The sequence below is a fragment of the Ahaetulla prasina genome, chromosome 3 (assembly GCF_028640845.1).
Source record: "Ahaetulla prasina isolate Xishuangbanna chromosome 3, ASM2864084v1, whole genome shotgun sequence".
NCBI lineage: Eukaryota > Metazoa > Chordata > Lepidosauria > Squamata > Colubridae > Ahaetulla > Ahaetulla prasina.
The window spans coordinates 115,709,444-115,728,745 of NC_080541.1; the positions used below are offsets into that span (position 1 = coordinate 115,709,444).

Consider the following 19,302-nt stretch of genomic DNA (forward strand, 5'->3'; position numbering starts at 1 on the left):
ATGAATTCCTTAAGCATCTTCGATTATTAAGGTACCATTTTGCCCTTTCACTCTCTTCAATTTCAAAAATGGCCCCAAATTTTGAAAGCCAACCACTGGGGGAGGGGAGCTGTCTCCACAGATTGCCACTTTTTTAATGAATATTTTGAGAGTAGACAGATGACATTGGTTACACAAGGCAAAACTAAGACTATATTTTCTTGAGCTCACCTGAATTATGAGTATCCTCCCTGACTTTCAGGATCTCATTGAACTTTTCAGGAGAAACACATTTCCGGGAGCCTAAGCGAGTCTCTAAATCTGAAAGACTGGATACCAGTTTCTCCAGGGGAGAGCCTGAAATAAAAAGTCAGATACCTTCAGTGAGAAAGCTGGTGGTATCTTGAGACACAGCAGCTTCATGCTCTTGTAGGACAGTGTTACACCCTCTCAGTGTTTTTCAACTTTGTCAACTTTAAGGTGGTTGAATTTCAGCTCCCAGAATTCCTCAGCTAGAATTGAAGTTCACTCATCTCAGCTAAGGTTGAGAAATGCTGATGTAACCCTTTTGCACAGAGTATGAATTGACAAGTTTGTGTTAATGTGAGGTAATATTTTTCAAAACTGTAAAATTACCTAAAAGGTCACTCTTGTGACTGAAAAATAGATACAAATACAGTGAAATTGGTGGCTGCCTTAATAGTTGCAAATAGAATAGATTTTTGGATCCATTACTTAGAGGATGGCATTACCCTCTTGCTTGCTTGAGGCCCCCACATTTTTGTTTTCATCTAATTTTAGGCTAGCTCTAAGATGCTTTCCTTGAGACCAAGCATGGAAGAGAGGCGTTTAAGCTGTGGCAGGCAAATCTTCCTTACTTTTACTAAATTGTGAAGGGGGTGGGGGTATAGGAATTGCTGAAGCCTGTTCATCATTTCCATCTTCATGAAATCATTTGCATGCTCCTACTGATGAATTCAGTTTCTAGTTCAGGAATGCATATGGGGATTGTTAGGAATTATAACTGTAGCAAGTAAGAAAGATGATTTTAATGGAGATATGCAAGATGCATTTTAGTATTAAGGTGCAGGAAGGTGAACAATATTTTAAATCTACAACAAACCAATATTATTTGTAAGCAGCTCAGACAGACAACTCCATAATTCACTGAAGTATAAGAAAGGGGAAAAGATACAACAATATCAGATTTACAATTCCATTCGTGTAGCCAATCAGAACAAAAGTAGTTTTAGTTATCCTATGGAATTGATTTTTTTTACCTGATCTGGTAGGGCTGCTTATAGCTCAACAACACTTGGAAAAGCATTGTTCTCTCCTGTCCTCCCCCCTCACTTATCATTGCTTGAAGCAAGCTTCAATTCTTATTCTGTTAAGTGTAATATGTATGACCACTTAACATCCATATGCCTGGCTGTTTCTCCTCTGTGCCATGAACCTGCTTCCAAACTCTTACCCAATACTGGTACAAACATTCAGTTGAGGTCTAGATTGCCCTACAAATAAAGAAAGCATGCAAAATATCACTGTGTTTGATTTCCTAGGCTTTTCCCGTTTGCCTTAGACAAATGCAAATTTTTCTCTATTCTCAGCTCTGCTGATATGTGCGCTCCGGCCCTTTTTCAGTAAAGTACAGTCCTTGGTCATGCAAAGACTGCTAATTCACTCCTGCCATACAATATTTCATTAATGAGAGACTTTAGGGCAGATCAATGTTTGAGGACCTCTAAAGCCGTGATGGCGAACCTATGGCACACATGCCAGAAGTGGCATGCAGAGCCATCTCTTTGGGCACACGAGCTGTCGCCCGTTGCTCTTCCAGGTACTGGCATACACATCGCATGCACGTTGGCCAACTGGACTTCATGTACGTGGGAATGCCAGAAACCGGAAGAGCAGCTACCCAGTGCACATGCGTGTGCTGGGAAGATGATCTTTCAATTTCTGGTGCACACATGTGCACCGGCCAGCTGGTCTTCATGTGCGCAGGTGCACCAGAAACTGGAAGACGAGGTGACTGGTGCACATGCACATGCCAGAAATCGGAAGATCACCTGCCCAGCACGGACATGCGCACTGGGTGGCTGCTCTTCTGGTTTCTGGCACACACATACGTGCACGCTCCCGTTTCAGCACTTGGTGCCAAAAAGGTTCGCCAACACTGCTCTAAAGTATTATGACAGATAAACTGCAACATATGTTGTCTTTAGAATATGAACATGAGGCACGTTCCCATGACCAAGGGAGAAGAGGGGCTAAAAAATCTATGTGTTTGGATACCTATTGCATTCCAACTGTTGATTCCCAATTGTTGCTGGGTTAGTTTAGTTTTATTTTCTGTCTGTGAGTGTTATAAATTCAAACCATTGTTTTTCTTTTCCTGCTCATTTGATACAGTCTTTTAAAAAAGAAAAGAACTCTTTTTTGAGAAACAAAAATTGAGGATACCCTTTCCCTCCTACCATGCATTTTTTGCACATAATCAATTTCACAATCACATTTTATTAAAGAACCAGTCTACTCAATTTTATAACCTGTTAGCTCTTTTACAAAGAATTAAAAACTCTGCAGCTTTTCCCCTGCTTTTTTTAAATAATACTGTATGTATTGTCTTCAGTGATTAGATGACTTCTATGATCCCTTCGAAAGTGGCCCACAATTTGGTAACAAATTGTACTGCCAGAACTTATCAGGAAAAAAAATGAGATTTTGAAAAGAAAAGCATCAGAAAAAGAGGTTAGTCATGATGTAATCCATCAATGCAATTTTGCTGTTGGGAAACAACACCTATGGGTATCCCTCCTTGGATTAATTCTCTCACTTTAGTCAGTAACCCTAAATCCAAAGATGGATCCTATATATAGTTTTTATTCCTTTGTCATGAGAACAAAGAAAATAAGACAATATGTACATAAAATACTATCTTGAAACACAATCTTTAAATGGCTTAGTTCAGAAGCCCATTCCAGTAGGCCAAACACGTGGGAAGAAATAAAAAAGATTTCCTAATCCGCCCTAGAAGATTTACCTGGAGCAGAGTTCTGGGATACTTTCAGGGAAAACATGCTGGCAGCCAATCCTGAGCCATAGGAGAAAACCCCAATTCTAGATCCAGCTAGCTGCTTGGCAGAATACCTGCAAAAATGTAGAATAAATAAAATCCCAGGAGAAAGACTATCTTTTTTTCTCCGGTAGCTTGTTTAATCTGCATATTGCATATTCATTTCTGAAGATGAAAATTATAAATAGTGCTAATTCATGCTGACATGGATGGGATGGAAAAATGTCTGGAAATCCTGAGGCCGTGATGGGATTATTGACTTTCTAATTACACTTAAATGTATTTGTTTCTCTAGAAAGAACAAAATAATGCATAAAATACACATAGAATGTCAATATTGAAAGGATAAATGACTACTATAACACAATTTCAAGCAAAAAAAATTAAGCTACCCAATTCTAAACAGAGTAATAAACAGTTAAATCTAAATATCTGACATTGCTGTGATTTTTGTTAAAAAGGAAAAAATAAATGTTGGATATAAATATATAATGTATTGTTTGGATAAAAATTAGATCATATTGTAACAATATTAGGGACCACCAATATAGAAGAATTTAGAAGAATTCATTTCTATAGATTTTAATAACCAAGAAAGCCATCTAATTGTTACACAACGTTTATAAAACTTTAATATACTACTCTTAATGCAGCATATTGAAGAATAGAAGGGAATTGTATGTTCTCATTGACTCCTGGAGTGTGAGATCAGGCCTATAACTTACTGGGCCAAGAGAGATGCCAGGCAGCCATAGACTGATGGAGTATACATGTTGCCATTGCGGGCAGAAAGAAAAAGCGAGGGCTGTGTTTTCTGCTTGAACAGCTCCTGGCTGGCCTTCTGAAAAGCTTTGTCCACCTCCCTACTGGAATAGGTTTCTTCCAATTTCACATTACTGAAAGAGAGAAAGGACATCTAGTTCCTTACGGGTAAATTGGACTATATAGATAGATATATAGTGTTTTAAAAAATTATTTTCTAACGTAAGTTACAACAATGAACAAAACTTCCCATTATATCAGATACTGATATTTTTTGTTAAAAAAGGAAAAATATTTTATCCCAATAAAGAATTATGTGCCATGATTCTTTTTTTTTACAATTTTTTATTTGTTTTATTATATAAAATACAAAGAAAAAAATAAAAATAGGAAATTAAGGGAAGAAAAAGGAGTGGGGAAAAGGGAGTGGGAGATACAAGGGAAAAAAGAAAAAAAAGGCATTGACTTATGAGTCTTCTTAGCACAGTACCAGATAAAAACATTCCCTCAACTTTTTGCTTTTACACATTAATATACTATGAAAAATATTTCTGATCAACAAAGCCAAAATAAAAGTTTTACTTTTTTTTATCACAAGCACAAAATCCAGAAGTGATATCCAAATGAGAATATATTTTCTCTTTGAATAAAATAATCAGTTTAACCATTCCTGCTTTATCTTCCTTGCTATGGAAATACCTATTTTTTAAATAAATTTTATTAATTTTCTATTGTTTACATTTATTAGTGCTTAGTAAACATCGTGTTGTCTGGATATTTAATTTGCTTAACAATACAGATTACATTTTTAATCTCCACCCCTTTTTTCCAAACACTGGTAAAATAAGTACCATGTTTGATAATATTTTGTCTTCTTTCTGTTTAATTTTCATTGTAAGTCTATCCATTTTTACACAATCTAGTATCTTCCTAATTATCTCTTTGTCTCACAATGTTTCTTCATTTTTCCAATATAATCCTTGCTACTGTTAAAACATGCAATATTAAATATATACTTTGCTTATCAGTTTTTTCTGGTATTATGCTAAATCTCTCTGTTTCCCTATCATATTTTCTATTCACCTATGTATTTTTGGCCAAAAATTTTCTGCTTTTACACAAGTCCACCACATATGATAAAATGTCCCCATTTTTGGGTTATATTTCCAACATTTGTTAGACATATTTTTAAACATTTTAGCTAACCTAGCAGGTGGTAAATGCCATCTATAAAACATTTTATATAAATTTTCTTAATAAGAAGTTGCCATTGTTAATAAAATAGAATATAATTTTTTAATTATTTTTTTTATTGGACAAATGTGATTGGACACACAAGGAATCTATCTTGGTGCATATGCTCTCAGCGTACATAAAAGAAAAAATACATTCGTCAAGAGTCATAAGATACAACACTTAGTGATAGTCATAGGATACTAAATAAGCAATCAAATCATACTAGGAAACTAAATAAAACAATATAAATCGTAAAGATACAAGCAACAAGGTTATAGGCATAAGTAGGAGGAGACAGAAAATGGGAAGGATGAGAAGAATAATAGTAATACACTCTTAGTAAATAGTTTGACAGTGTTGTGGAAATTAATTGTTTAGTGGAGTGATGGCATGCAGGAAAAAACTGTCCTTGTGTCTAGTTGTTCTGGTGTGCAATGCTCTGTAATGTCATTTTGAGGATAGAAGTTGAAACAATTTATTTCCACAATGTGAGGGGTCTATAGATATTTTCACAGCCCACTTTTTGACTGGTGCAGTATATAGGTCCTCAATGGAAGGCAGATTGGTAGCAATTGTTTTTTCTGAAGCTCTAATTATCAGTTGAAGTCTGTGGCTGTCTTATTTGGTTGCAGAGCCAAACTAAACAGTTACAGAGGTGCAGATGACAGACTCAATAATTTCTCTATAGAACTCAATCAGCAGCTCTTTGGGCATTCTGAACTTTCTAAGTTGGCACAGAAAGAACATTCTTTGTTGTGCTTTTTTGATGAATTTTTTGATGTTAGGTGTCCATTTTAAGTCTTGAGATATGATAGAGCCTAGGAACTTGAAGCTCTTTACTGTTGATACTGTGTTGTCTAGTATTGTAAGAGGTGGAAGTATGGAAGAGTTTCTTCTAGAGCAGGGGTGTCCAAACTTGGTCCCTTTAAGAATTGTGGACTTCAACTCCCAGAGTCCCTCAGCCAGCAAAGCTGGCTGAGGGACTCTGGGAGTTGAAGTCCACAATTCTTAAAGGGACCAAGTTTGGACACCCCTGTTCTAGAGTCTACCACCATTTCTACGGTTTTGAGTGTGTTCAATTCCATTTTGTTCCGGTCGCACCATGAGGCCAGTTGTTCAATCTCCTGTCTGTATGCAGATTCATCATTGTCTCGAATGAGACGATCCCTGTTGTGTCATCAGCACACTTCAGTAGTTTAACAGATGGATCGTTAGAGATGCAGTCACTGGTATACAGAGATATAGGTATAGTTTAGCACAGTGGTTCTCAACCTTTATAGTGCTGCGACCCCTTTAATACAATTCCCCATGATGGGGCGACCCCTGAGGATCTCAGCGTACCTCAGCAGCCGCAGAAGGGGGGAAAAAGCGGCAAACTTTTTTTTAATTTATTGCGCCTGAAGCCGTATTGGCTAGCGATCTGAACTGCTTGCGATTGCCTTGAGGACGGAGGCATTAAAGCAGAGACTCCTCCCCTATTAAGTTTATCGCGCCTGAAGTCATATTAGGCTAGTGATTGGGAGTGATTGCAGCTGGCTTGAGAGGGAGACATCAGAGTAAAGATTTCTCTCTTTTTTAATTCATCACGCCTGAAGCCGAATTCGGCTAGCGATTTGAAGAGCCTGCAGCTGGCTTGTGGAGTCAACCATTGGAGCGCGATTCTTCGACTCGCAAGTATACTTCTCATATTTCCGATGGTCTTAGGCGACCTCTGGCAAATCGTCATTCGACCCCCAACGGGGTCGCAACCCACAGGTTGAGAACTGCTGGTTTAGCACCATTTCATGCTAGGCCACCTCACATACTGCACTCGTTTGAGTGGGACAGAAACCAGTCATCGCTTTTCAGCGCTCCTTTCAGCTCCTCACTTAAGTCACTGGGAAGGTCGAGATCCACTTTCTCCTGGGCTCTGGTGACCACCGGGGCAGCCAATTGCTTGGAGGGGATAACTGGCCGAGCACTATTGTATTCTGGCCGAGCACTATTGTATTGGATAAAGCATCCCTCATAAAGTTCTTCCCCCCAGGAAGGTAGCTCAAGGAAAAATTAAAATGGTTAAAGTGTTGCGCCCAATGAATGTGCTTTTGCGACAGTTTTCAAGGCGTTTTTAGGGCTTCCAGGTTTTTAAGGTCAGTCCACACCTCAAAAAGGTGTTTTGCCTCTTCGAGGAAATGCCTCCAAATTAATAGGGCCCATCAGACAGCAAATGCTTCCTTCTCCCATATTGCCCATCTCCTTTCATTTTCAGTTAATTTCCTGGAGGTGTAAGCACAGGGTTGTAAGGTCCTTGACACTAGCAGCATTTGCCTGCAAAGCACGGCCCCCATAGCCACGTCATTGGCATCAACCTGAACTACCAAAGGGATATCCATGTCAGGATGTTTAATGATTGGTTTGGCTGCAAACAGCTGCTTAAGTTTCTCAAAGGCTGCTTGGCATTCCATTGTCCACTTGAGGGGATGGTTAGGCTTTCGCTTAACCTCTCCCTTTGTCTTTAGGAGGTTGGTAATGGGTAATGTAATTTTAGCAAAAGTGGGGATGAATTGTCGATAAAAGTTCACAAACCCCAGAAAGCTTGCAATTACTTTCTGGTGCAGAGGGGCGCCCTCTATGACTGCCTGCACCTTCTCAGGGTCCATTTCTATCCCCTCGTGTGATATGCGATAACCCAAATAGTCAATTTTATCCTGTTGAAATTCACACTTTGACAATTTGGCATACAGTTCAGCAGCCCTGAGTTTTTTCAGGACTGAGCACACAATCTTCACATGTTCCTCCATAGTTTCAGTGTCGATAAGATTGTCATCTAGGTAAACCAGGATCCCCTTGTACAAATTCTCATGCAGCACCTCATTGATCAATTGCATGAACATAGCAGGTGCCCCTTGTAATCCAAACGGGAGCACCTTGAACGGGAGCAATCCAATGGGCAATTGAAAATGGTTTTCCACTCATCTTCCTCCTTAATGCAGACTCTGTAATAAGCTTCTTTCAAATCCAGTTTAGTAAAGATTTTTACTTTGGCCAGATGAGCTAACATGTCCTTCATTAGCGGTAGCAGGTAAATATTCTCCATACGCACCACATTGAGACCTTTATAATCAACACATAAGCAAAGAGAGCCATCCTTTTTCTCACAAAAAAAAAACAACAACACTGGGGCAACCACCCATGGCCTAGCTGATTGGATGAAGCCCCGCTTTAGATTTTTGTCAATAAAGGCTCAGAGTTCCTCCAGCACTTGCGGGGTCATCAAGTAGATCTTTGGTTAGGAAGTTTCACCCCAGGTAGGATTTCTATGCTGCAGTCCATGGGGCGATGGTGTGGGAGCACATCCGAGATCCTCTTGCTGAATACCTCCCTGAGGTCCCAGTATTCTTTTGGGATTTTCTCCTTGCTGTCTAGGTGCTTGCTCACTACAGCTCCTAGCTCCCTCATGGCCTTGGCTCTGGGTGGGGTTTTGCCTCCCCCCTCTTCCTGACTTGGTGGAACAGATTTGTAAAAGCCCCTTCCTCCAATTCACATGGGGGTTCCATTTTCGGAGCCAGGGTAATCCAAGCAAGAGGGGTCATTCCATTCTGGGGGCTACAATGAAACTCAGATAGTGATTCCCCATCTACATCTCCATTCCCACCCCTGAAGCATGCTGTGGATCTGGGTTTGGCTGCTGGCCAGCCTCTGGTAGCTCTCAAGGCCTCTTTTGGGGCAGAGGAGAAAGGCTTGTTCCAGCTGCAGCTCCCATGGCACCAGTCTCTGGCCAAGTCAATTTCCACCTTGGCTGCCAACACATACCAGCGCTGAAGATCCCAGGGGACTCCTTGGGAGACACAGCTCTGACAGATATCATCATTAAGCCAGTCTTTGTAGCACTCCATCAGGGCCTCTGGGGACCAGTCATGCATGTGGCAGGCCAACTCGTGAAATTCCTGGTGTATTCTGCTACTGACATCTGCCCCCGGTTCATCCTGGACCTAGCCTTGCGTTCAGCTAGGGTATCTTCAAACAGCGCAAAGAGCACCATCATAAACTGGTTGTAATCCCTCATTTGGGGGGCATTATAGTTGTGAAGGGTGACCATCCGTTGTCCCTTCCAGGGCCATGTTGACACATCTCACTTTGGCTGCCTCTGAAGCAAAATCCTCCCCATACTCCTGCATGTGATTCCAGACTTGAGTTAGGAAAAATCCCAGGGCTTTGGGATTTCCTCCATATTTTACTCCCAACAGAGGAACCTTTCGGTGTCTCCAGGGAATGCCCACCCCCCTGGGGGTCTGGGCTGCAGTGGCCGCAGCTGCTGGGATGCTGAGCTGCAAGAATCACAGCTGGAGTTGCAGAGATGCCGGCTCCCCCTGCTGCCTCTCCAGCTTCTTCATGCACAGGCAGGGCATGCTTCTCTGCAAGGGACCCCAAGCTCTTCGATTTGAGAGCTTTGTGCAGATGTTGCAGGGCATTTGTCAGCAGGAGGTCTTTGTCGGCTTCCTGCAAGGCATCATCTCCCTGCTGGCATCTGGCAACAGTTACCCCTACAGTGTGCTCATCCAGGACTTCTATGCGTACTCCATCCAGTGACCATTTGGCTCGGACCAATTTCTCCTTAAGCTGCAGCTCCTCCAGCCACTCTGTCTTCTCCCGGCAGAAGTGTGACTGGGGAGCAATCGACCCCACGGCTCCCCAGTCTTCCTGGTCACTCCCGTGGGTTGACATTGTGTGCTCAGCCTCCACAGTAGACTAGGTCTCTGGGTTGGCCGATAAAACAGATCTTGCTTAATATCAGGCCTGCCTCCTTTCAAATCCCAAGAAAGAAACCCCCCCGACTCAATTGAAGTAGAGAAGAGGTACTTTTACTGAGTTTAAGATGATAGCAGCGAAAGAAAAGCAAGATCTGAGCCAAAAGGCACGAAAGTTACATATTAAAAGTTTCCCCAAATCCCTCCCCCCAGAGACCCAGGCTGAATGTTCAATTCCCGTCCCACAAAATGTCAAGTGGGCACATCTTCAGGTGTTTTTGTCTATCTGGAATTCCAGGACAGTTGGCCTTAACTGGATGTAAACAACTCCATTCAGCAGCACAGTAATTTGTGAGAAAACCTCCCTTTTGTTCACATGGGCCATCTTCACATCAGCTCTCTTCCCAACTCCAAGCCCTCCTCCCTGTTACTATGGCAGCCGATAGCAAGCAAGCATCAAAGGGAAAACACATGCTGGAGATCTGGCTGACACATTTCTTCTCTTTTATCCTCCATTTTCTGAATTCTTTGTTCATTCTTTGTAATCCTTTGTTGAAAATTTTCTAGCTGGGAATTTATATTAAGAACCTGTCTATTTATCTTGTCCATTATCTCATCATGATTCTTTCTTGTATCTTCTTTCTGTGATACAATTGTGTCTTGAATCATCTATAACATTGCCTGTATTTCTTTTTTAAAGTTGTTAGATTTTTCTTGTTGGAGCATTAAATCTATAGATCTCTAGTGTACAGGACTAGGAGCCCCAGAAGAGGGTGCTGAAGAGAAAGGCTTTTTATCAATTTTGGTAAAGTTTGGAGCACTCATTTTTATTCCCATCCACCAAATATTCAATTCTCAATAGTAGTAGTAATTATTAGCATTGTCTATTAGCCAAACTTATTCAACCCATCAATAGACAATTTAAATTACACCTTAAGATTTATTAACTTTTATAATCTTTCACGTATCTATAAACTTTATAATCCAGCAAGTTCCAATGATTCAATCCACTAGAGCAAAATAAAATTTATAATCCAACTCTGTCTGTCAAAATTATAGTTCAACCAATGTTTGTAATCCAAAATCCAAGTCCAGAGAGGCCGACTTGTCAATAAATCCACAATAACCCGTCAGCTTTAACTAGTCCAAATAATAAATCTCACCATAATAAACAACCTTGCCCAGTTGATAATTCCCCAGTTTCAAGGACACCAGAAGTGCCAGTCAGATATTTATGACTAGGCTTCAAGCCAGGTCTTCTGTTTACATATAGCACACCTCAAAAACTTTCTCCTCTTTGCCACTAAGTGTCTCTTTCCCTCAATTAAGTCTTTAAAGATCAATAGCACAAATAAAGTTCTTTAGGTAAAGGTAAAGATTCCCCTCGCACATATGTGCTAGTCATTCCTGACTCTAGGGGGCGGTGCTCATCTCCGTTTCAAAGCCGAAGAGCCAGCGTTGTCAGAAGACGTCTCCGTAGTCATGTGGCCGGTATGTCTCAACGCCAAAGGCACACGGAACGCTGTTACCTTCCCACCAAAGGTGGTCCCTATTTTTCTACTTGCATTTTTTATGTGCTTTCGAACTGCTAGGTTGGCAGAAAACCCACCTGTGCTTTCAAAAGCATTAGCAGTCATCAATGCTTGCCATATAATGTTGTGTTTTTTGTTAGTTCTGGTTTTATATTCTAGCTTCTTTATTTCAAGTCCCACGCTCGTTTAGCTGCCGTTTTTCGCCCCCTCTGGTAAATGGGTGCGTGCTTCCCCCTTCCTCCAGTCGTGTCTGGGGGATTTTTCTTTTTTCTTTTTAGGAATTTATCTGTTCCCGGAAATAAAGTTCAAGGAGCTAGAGAAGAAAGTAGTCTCACCCAGCTTCAGAGCATGATGTTGTTGTTGTTGTTAGTTGCGAGGTCGTGTCCGACCCATTGCGACCCCATGGACAACATTCTTCCAGGCCTTCCTGTCCTCTACCATCCTCTGGAGTCCATTTAAACTCATGCCTATTGCTTCAGTGACTCCATCCAGCCACCTCATTCTCTGTCGTCCCCTTCTTCTTTTGCCCTCAATCTTTCCCAGCATTAGGCTCTTCTCCAGTGAGTCCTTCTTTCTCATTAGGTGGCCAAAGTATTTGAGTTTCATCCTCAGGATCTGGTTTTCTAAAGAGCAGTCAGGGTTGATTTCCTCTAGAACTGACTTGTTTGTTCGCCTTGCAGTCCAAGAGATGCGCAGGAGTCTTCTCCAGCACCAGAGTTCAAAGGCCTCAATTCTTTGGCGCTCAGGCTTTCTTATGGTCCAACCTTCACAGCCATACATTGCAACTGGGAAAACCATAGCTTTGACTATACGCACTTTTGTTGGCAGGGTGATGTCTCTGCTTTTTAGTACGCTGTCTAGATTTGCCATAGCTTTCCTCCCCAGGAGCAAGTGTCTTTTAATTTCTTGGCTGCAGTCCCCATCTGCGGTGATCTTGGAGCCCAGGAAAATAAAATCTGTCACTACCTCCATTTCTTCACCATCAATCTGCCAGGAATTGAAAGGGACAGATGCCATGATTTTTGTTTTCTTAATGTTGAGTTTCAGGCCAACTTTTGCACTCTCCTCCTTCACCCGCATCAAGAGACTCTTTAGTTCCTCTTCGCTTTCTGCCATTAAAGTGGTATCATCTGTATATCTGAGGTTGTTGATATTTCTTTCGGCAATCTTAATTCTAATTTTTGATTCATCTATCCCCACCTTTCTCATGATGTGTTCTGCATATAAGTTAAATAGGTAGGGTGATAGTATACAGCCTTGCCGGACTCCTTTCCCAATTTTGAACCAATCAGTGGTTCCGTGTCCAGTTCTCACTGTGGCTTCTTGACCCGCATACAGGTTTCTCAGGAGACAAATAAGATGGTCTGGCACTCCCATCTCTTTAAGATATTAATTAATTATTAATAATTATTAATAATTAATTAATTAATTAATTATTAATTATTAATTAATTAATTATAATTAATTGATTAATTATTAATTATCTTAATAATCTGTTAATTGGTGCTTCGGCAGCACCGACAGCTTTTCTTCTCCGGAAATATGTATTTCTATTTGCACCTAAAATCTTTGTGAACTGTCACCATTTTTATTAACAAGATTCATTGTATTCTTTCAAATTCTTCAACTTTACTGAAGAAAGAAAACCCCCATTTTTCACCCTTTTTTAAAAGTGCTAAACTTTTTTTAAACCCTTTTTTTATTATTAAAAAAGTTTTTACAAAAAAAAAGCTTCCCCCCCCCTTTCCCCCCTCTACCCCCCTCCCCTCTCCCTTCAAAAACCCCCTCCCCCATTCCCCCCCCCCCGACCTCCCGGAACAAACACAAGGTATAGTTTCAAAATAAAACGAACATATGCTAAAAATTTTCCCTCCTAACTCAGTTATACTCCTGCAATTCTCATCAAATCCTAACCCCCCCATAGCAATCAGAAATAATACATCCTAATCATTCAAAGGCAGTCTGATATCTCTTAATCTGATATCTGTTTTGGATATAGACAATTCATTTTTTCCATTCATTTAAGTATGTTTCTTGTGTATTGTCTTTCAAAAAGGCTGAGATTTTTGCCATCTCAGCCAAATTAGCAACTTTCAATATCCATTCTTCTATTGTAGGTAATTCTTTTTTCTTCCAATACTGTCTATCAGTAATCTTGCCGCTGTTATTAGATTTAAAATCAATTTATATGAGAAGGTAAAAAAGCGAGGGTTAAAATGAAAATAATTTAAGACTCATGGGAAAGGGGAGGCTTAAAAATGCCCAATTTTAAATTATATTATGAAGCAGCTGCTCTCTCTGCAATAAGTGATTGGTTTAATCTAACGGAGGAAAGAATATAGAAGGTTATGATTTACTATATGGATGGTATGCATATTTAATTTATGAAAAAAAAGTGGATAAGGCTTTTAAAAATCATGTGTTAAGAACTGCTCTCTTGTGTGTCTGGGAAAAATACTCTTACAAACTAAATTATAAGGTTCCTATGTGGGCAAGTCCCAGGCATACAATAGAGAATATAAATATAGAACAGAATCAGGAAATGATTACATATAAAGGATCTTTTGTATACTGAAAGAGGTAGTTTGCAATTAAAATTTCTGCACATATTAAAAGAAGAAGGGAAAAATTATACTTGGTTTCAATATGGGCAGCTACGTGCTAGATGGAAGGAAGATCAGAAAATTGGTATAGTGCAGAATGAGGAAAATTTGGTAAAGCAAATTAGAAATCAGTCTCAGGAGCATATAAAGAGATTGTATAATGTGTTACTTGAAATAGATTCTGAAAGGGATTTGGTAAAGGACTGTATGATAAAGTGGGCACAAAATTTTCAGGAGCCAATACTATTGGAAACTTGGGAAAAAAATTGGGTTAGAAATGTGAAATTTACACAGGCACAGAATTTAAGGGAAAATTTTTATAAAATGTTTTATAGATGGCATTTAGATCCTAAGAAACTATCGTGTATGTATCCAGATATGCAAGCAAAATGTTGGAGATGTAATTGTGATGATGCTACATATTTTCATATTTGGTGGACTTGCAAGAATATTAAGGATTAATATTCTTGATTAATAATCAAGAATATTAATATTAAGGCTTTTTGGATAAGAATTTGGTGGATTCTACAAAATGTTTTGAAAAAGAAGATAAAGTTCCTGCCACAATTTTTTTTACTGGGAATTATCACGGACTGTACAGTAATTTAGTTTAAACCCTTTTTTTAAGTCAAAACTTTCTAATGCATCTTTTTCTTTGACTTTTTACAATACAAGCTTTAAACTTCAATATTACATTTAGATCCATCCTTCCAAACTTTCTCTTAGTACAGGTACTCTTAAACACATTTTCAATAACATTTACCTACTTTAAGAATTACTTAAGCATTACACACACACACACACACACACACACACACACACACACACACACACTGTGTTTCCCTGAAAATAAGACCCAGTCTTATTTTCTTTTGGGCACTCAGGCTTATTTTCGGGGAGAGGTTATTATTTTTTAAGTGCAGGAGGTGGAGAGTGCAGGGTCCTACAGGAATGGGAGCGCAGCTACTGCTGGCCCCACCCTCTGTCCCACTGCCTGCTTGCCAGCAGCTGCAATGAGCCAAGCTCTTAGCATGTCCCACCTCCACCCACCCTTCCTGCTGGCCCAGCTAATTGCTCCATTTCAAACTGTCCCCTTTGCAAGCATACAAGATCTCTGTCATTTTTCTGTCCGGGCAAAAACTGTTTGGTTGCCTATGAGGCAATTGGGAATGGAGCGATTTGCTAGGCTTATTTTCGGGGTGGGTCTTATTTTGTGTGTGTGTGTGTGTGTGTGTGTGTGTGTGTGTGTGTGTGTGTGTGTGTGTATTATGTTTTCAAGTTTTGGATTAAACCTTTCTTTCAGTTACACATATCAAACAAAGAAAAATCTATCCTAATTCCGGTTAAATTATTAGGTTTAAGTGACTCCTTCCAGATTATCTTCATGGAATAAAATCTTTTTCTTCTCTGGGAGTTTTATCAAGGCGTTATAGGCCTTTCTTTTTATCATGCAATCCTCAACCTTTTTAATATCCTTAAAGAAAAAGTCCCAAATTTGTCTTTTTTTCTTGACATTCTTCTTTCAGTTGTGTTGAGAGGTTTATATTTAAACGATAATAGTGAAAGTTAATATCAGGTTCTTGCAAAACTGCAGTGAACTCCTCTGCATTTTCAGCTACTTGTGAAGTTGCTTCGGTAGTATCATTTTTGTTACTGATTTATTTCATTGTTATTTCTACAAATGTAGCGTTAGGATTTAATTGGAACCCCTAGTCTATGATTTTCTTAATAATGTTTTTAAATCTGTAGATGCTAAATGTCAACAGGGCAGTACAACTGTGATCCCTCATATATTCAATGTTTCATGAGAGAATACTAAGGACTTGTACACTGACATCCTACTTTCTGATATTTGGACTATCATGAATATTAGATAATATGTCACCATATTAAAAAAAATAACCTCTCACCAAATAAATATTTTAAAAATATTATTTATTATATTTATTCTTTTCCCTAGCCTCTCAAATGAAGTAATCTGCCCTTTAGAGCACAAATGGAGCTTTGCGTGCTCACCTGCCACTTGCATGGCCTAGTTTCCAATAGGCCACAGACTGATAGTGGTCTGCAGACTAGGAGTTGGGGATCCCTGCTTTAGACAGTGGACAGTCTAAATACTGTAATAAGACAGGGGTCTGAATGGCCCAGTTTATAGACAGATTGGATTTGTTCATACTAAATGGCTCTGCTACAGGAGACTTAAATGGGAAACTAACTCTATGAATTAATGGGGAAATACAAAGGAATAAGTGTAGTTGATTATTTTAAGATTCCACAAATTTATGCTTATCTAATAATTTATTTTTCTTTAGGGAATCACCCAGGTAAGGACCCAGATTGTTGGGGGGGCAATAAGTTGACTTTGTAAATATACAAATAGAATGAGTCTATTGCCTTACACACTGTAAGCCGCCCTGAGTCTTCGGAGAAGGGCGGGATATAAATGTAAATAAATTTAAAAAAAGGTAATGATCCTTTCCCATAAATCTGCTGTCTGAATCCTATGGTAAAGGTAAAGGTTCCCCCTTGCAAATATGTGCTAGTCGTTCCCGACTCTAGGGGGCAGTGCTCATCCCTGTTTCAAAGCCGAAGAGCCAGTGCTGTCCGAAGATGTCTACGTGGTCATGTGGCCAGCATGACTAAATGCCAAAGGTTCATGGAACGTTGTTATCTTCCCATCAAAAGTGGTCCCTATTTTTTACTTGCATTTTTTACGTGCTTTCAAACTGCTAGGTTTGCAGAAGCTGGGACAAGTAATGGGAGCCCACTCCATTACACGGCACTAGGGATTCAAACTGCTGAATTGCTGACCTTTTGATCGACAAATTCAGCATCTTAGCCACTGAGCCACCACTTCCCTGAATCCTAAAGTAGCTATAAAATTCTCAGTTCACTGTCTCCCCCACCCCCACCAATAACAAAAAGACCTCACATTAAAAAGCACCTCTCATTAAAAGGCTTGTGAATTTCTTTTTTTTAATGTATAGAATTGTAGAAGGAATTCTTATAGCTTTCACTGACCTGAAATCCTTGAGCCCTTTGTAGATTCCACTGTCTGTGTCTGGTTTGCAGGATGCAAGGAAGTCATTCAACAAGATCCGTGCAAAAGACTTCTGCACCAGCTTACAGAATGGTGTGTGGAAGATCATGAACTGGAAATCTTCCAAAGTGCAGATTTTGCTTATCCCAGCTGCTCAAGTAAAATAATTTTAATAATAATAATAATAATAATAATAATAGAAATAACTTGGCAAATTCACCCAAAGAGAAGGGTGTTTTATAAAACAGGTACAGATAATCTCTGTTTTCTGGTTCCTCCCAATCAGGCTTTCAAACTTCAGTAAACAATGCTCCACTCCGTAAGAAGCCGTTATATAGCTCATCCCCTGCTACACAACCACCATTTCCTGTAATTATGCATATTACAAAAATTGATTTATTTAGTATAAATAAATCCTTTGCCCTTCCTCTGGAGACACTAATTGAGATGGGGTGATAGAGTCTGCAGCTTTGAGACAATTCTCCAAATTGCCTCCTTCTCACTTTTAGAATATTTAAGTTTTCTAGACATAAGATAGTAGCAAATTCATTATTACATAAATCCAGATCACTTCACTAGCATTTTGGGTTTTATTTCTGAGAGCTGAAACTTATGTACAAAGTATTTAGAGTTTGGGGAAGAGAAAAGAAAATGAGAGTCATAAGAGAAGATAAAAGAAATGAAGAGAGAGAATTAATTTTGAAAGAAAACATAAGTAAAATATAAGTAAGGCCAAACAGTCTTAAGTCTGGAAATGTCAGCTTATTGCAGTAAAGCAGTTGAGTCACATGGCAACTTAGCATCTCTATTCTAACTAAGACAATTGTACTTGGGATCTCCACCCATTATATAGTTCTGGAGTTCTGTGATAGTTCTCATTTCTTAAGAGAGATTTACTTCATTTTTTGTAACAGAAATAAATCAGTGCTTCTGCCACCCAACCAAGCAGAAAAAATTGATGTACTTTTTGCTAACCAACTAAAAAAATATATGTAGGAGACACACTACAATAGTAATGGGGCTCTTTAATTACCCTGACATCAACTTGAAGATTTATTCTGCATCAACTAAGAGATTGAACATGTTCCTGACCAACCTAACTGACAACTTTGTTGTCCAAAAGGTAGAGGAGGGAACTAGAGGGACAGGTATAATTCTTACTAACACAAAAGTGATAGAATGAGTTGAAATTACAGGAACCTTGGGTGAGAGTGACCATGTCATATTGGAATTCAACATAATGTAAATACAAGCAATAGAACATAATCATACCAGAACATAATATACATAATAGAACATAATCATACTTAGATTTTAAAAGACCTGGTTTTAACAAACTCAGAGCTTGAGAAAATTCCTTGGATGAAAATCCTAAAGGGCAAAATCTCAGGAAGCTTGGGAAATTCTGCAGTGTCTGGGAGAAATATAATCATAAAAGCCCAGTCTAGCACAATACCACTGAAAAAGAAAAACAAAAAATTCAAGAAGAAACCAGTATGGCTGCACAAAGATCTCTCTGACACACTGAAAGACAAAAAGGACAAGTACAACAAATGGAAAGAGGGACACACAACTAACGTTGATTAGCAGCAGATAGCCAGAACATGCAAAGATGAAGTCAGGAAAGCAAAGGCTCAAAATGAATGAAGACTTGCAACAAAAGTCAAAGATAATTTTAAAAAGTTACTTTCAAACATATAAATAACAAAAACAGTTAAGGAAACAATTGATCCACTAAAGAGAGAAGATGGCAAGCAAGTAACAGACAGTAGAGAGAAAGCAGAACTGCTTAACCTATCATATGCATCATGCTTCATGAAAAAAGAAACTATCGCCCAACCTACCAAGAACATAACTGTAAAAGAAAGACTAAAAATTAAAATAAGCAAGAAAATGAATATAAATCATGGGACAGTTAACATCCCACAGTTCTGAAGGAGCTGGCAGATGTTATCTCAGAACAGTTGTACCATATTTTTCAAAAATCCTGGAGCACCGGGGAAATGCTTGAGGATTGGAAAAGATGTGATGTGGTTCCCATCTTGAAAAAAGGAAAAAAATAAAGACCCAGGAAACTGCAGACCAATCAGCATAACATGAATACTTGGGAAGATACTGGAAAAGATAATTAAAAATAGATGTGCAAACATCTAGAAACAAATAGAGTTATAACTAGAAGCCAGCACAGGTTGGTTAAAAATAGATCATGTCAAACTAATCTTATTTCATTCTTGGACAAAGTGACTAAATTACTAGACCAGTGAAATGTTGTAGACATAGTATACTTACTTCTGTAAGGCATTCAATAAAGTAGACCACAACCTACTTTTTGGTAAGGTAGAAA

General features: G+C 39.1%; 1 protein-coding gene across 2 annotated transcripts in view; it reads right to left on the bottom strand.

The window, feature by feature from the left end:
* Positions 1-19,302, bottom strand: part of HMGCS2 (3-hydroxy-3-methylglutaryl-CoA synthase 2) — a 43,701-nt gene that overhangs the window by 3,724 nt on the left and 20,675 nt on the right. The window contains exons 5-8 of one of the 2 annotated variants that reach the window (XM_058175849.1): positions 16,940-17,108; positions 3,784-3,954; positions 3,026-3,132; positions 211-336 (exon numbers count right to left, since the gene is read on the bottom strand). In XM_058175849.1, coding sequence (XP_058031832.1) covers positions 211-336; positions 3,026-3,132; positions 3,784-3,954; positions 16,940-17,108 — 573 coding nt within the window. The remainder of the gene's footprint in view (positions 1-210; positions 337-3,025; positions 3,133-3,783; positions 3,955-16,939; positions 17,109-19,302) is intronic. The other variant, XM_058175850.1, reaches the window with a different exon arrangement.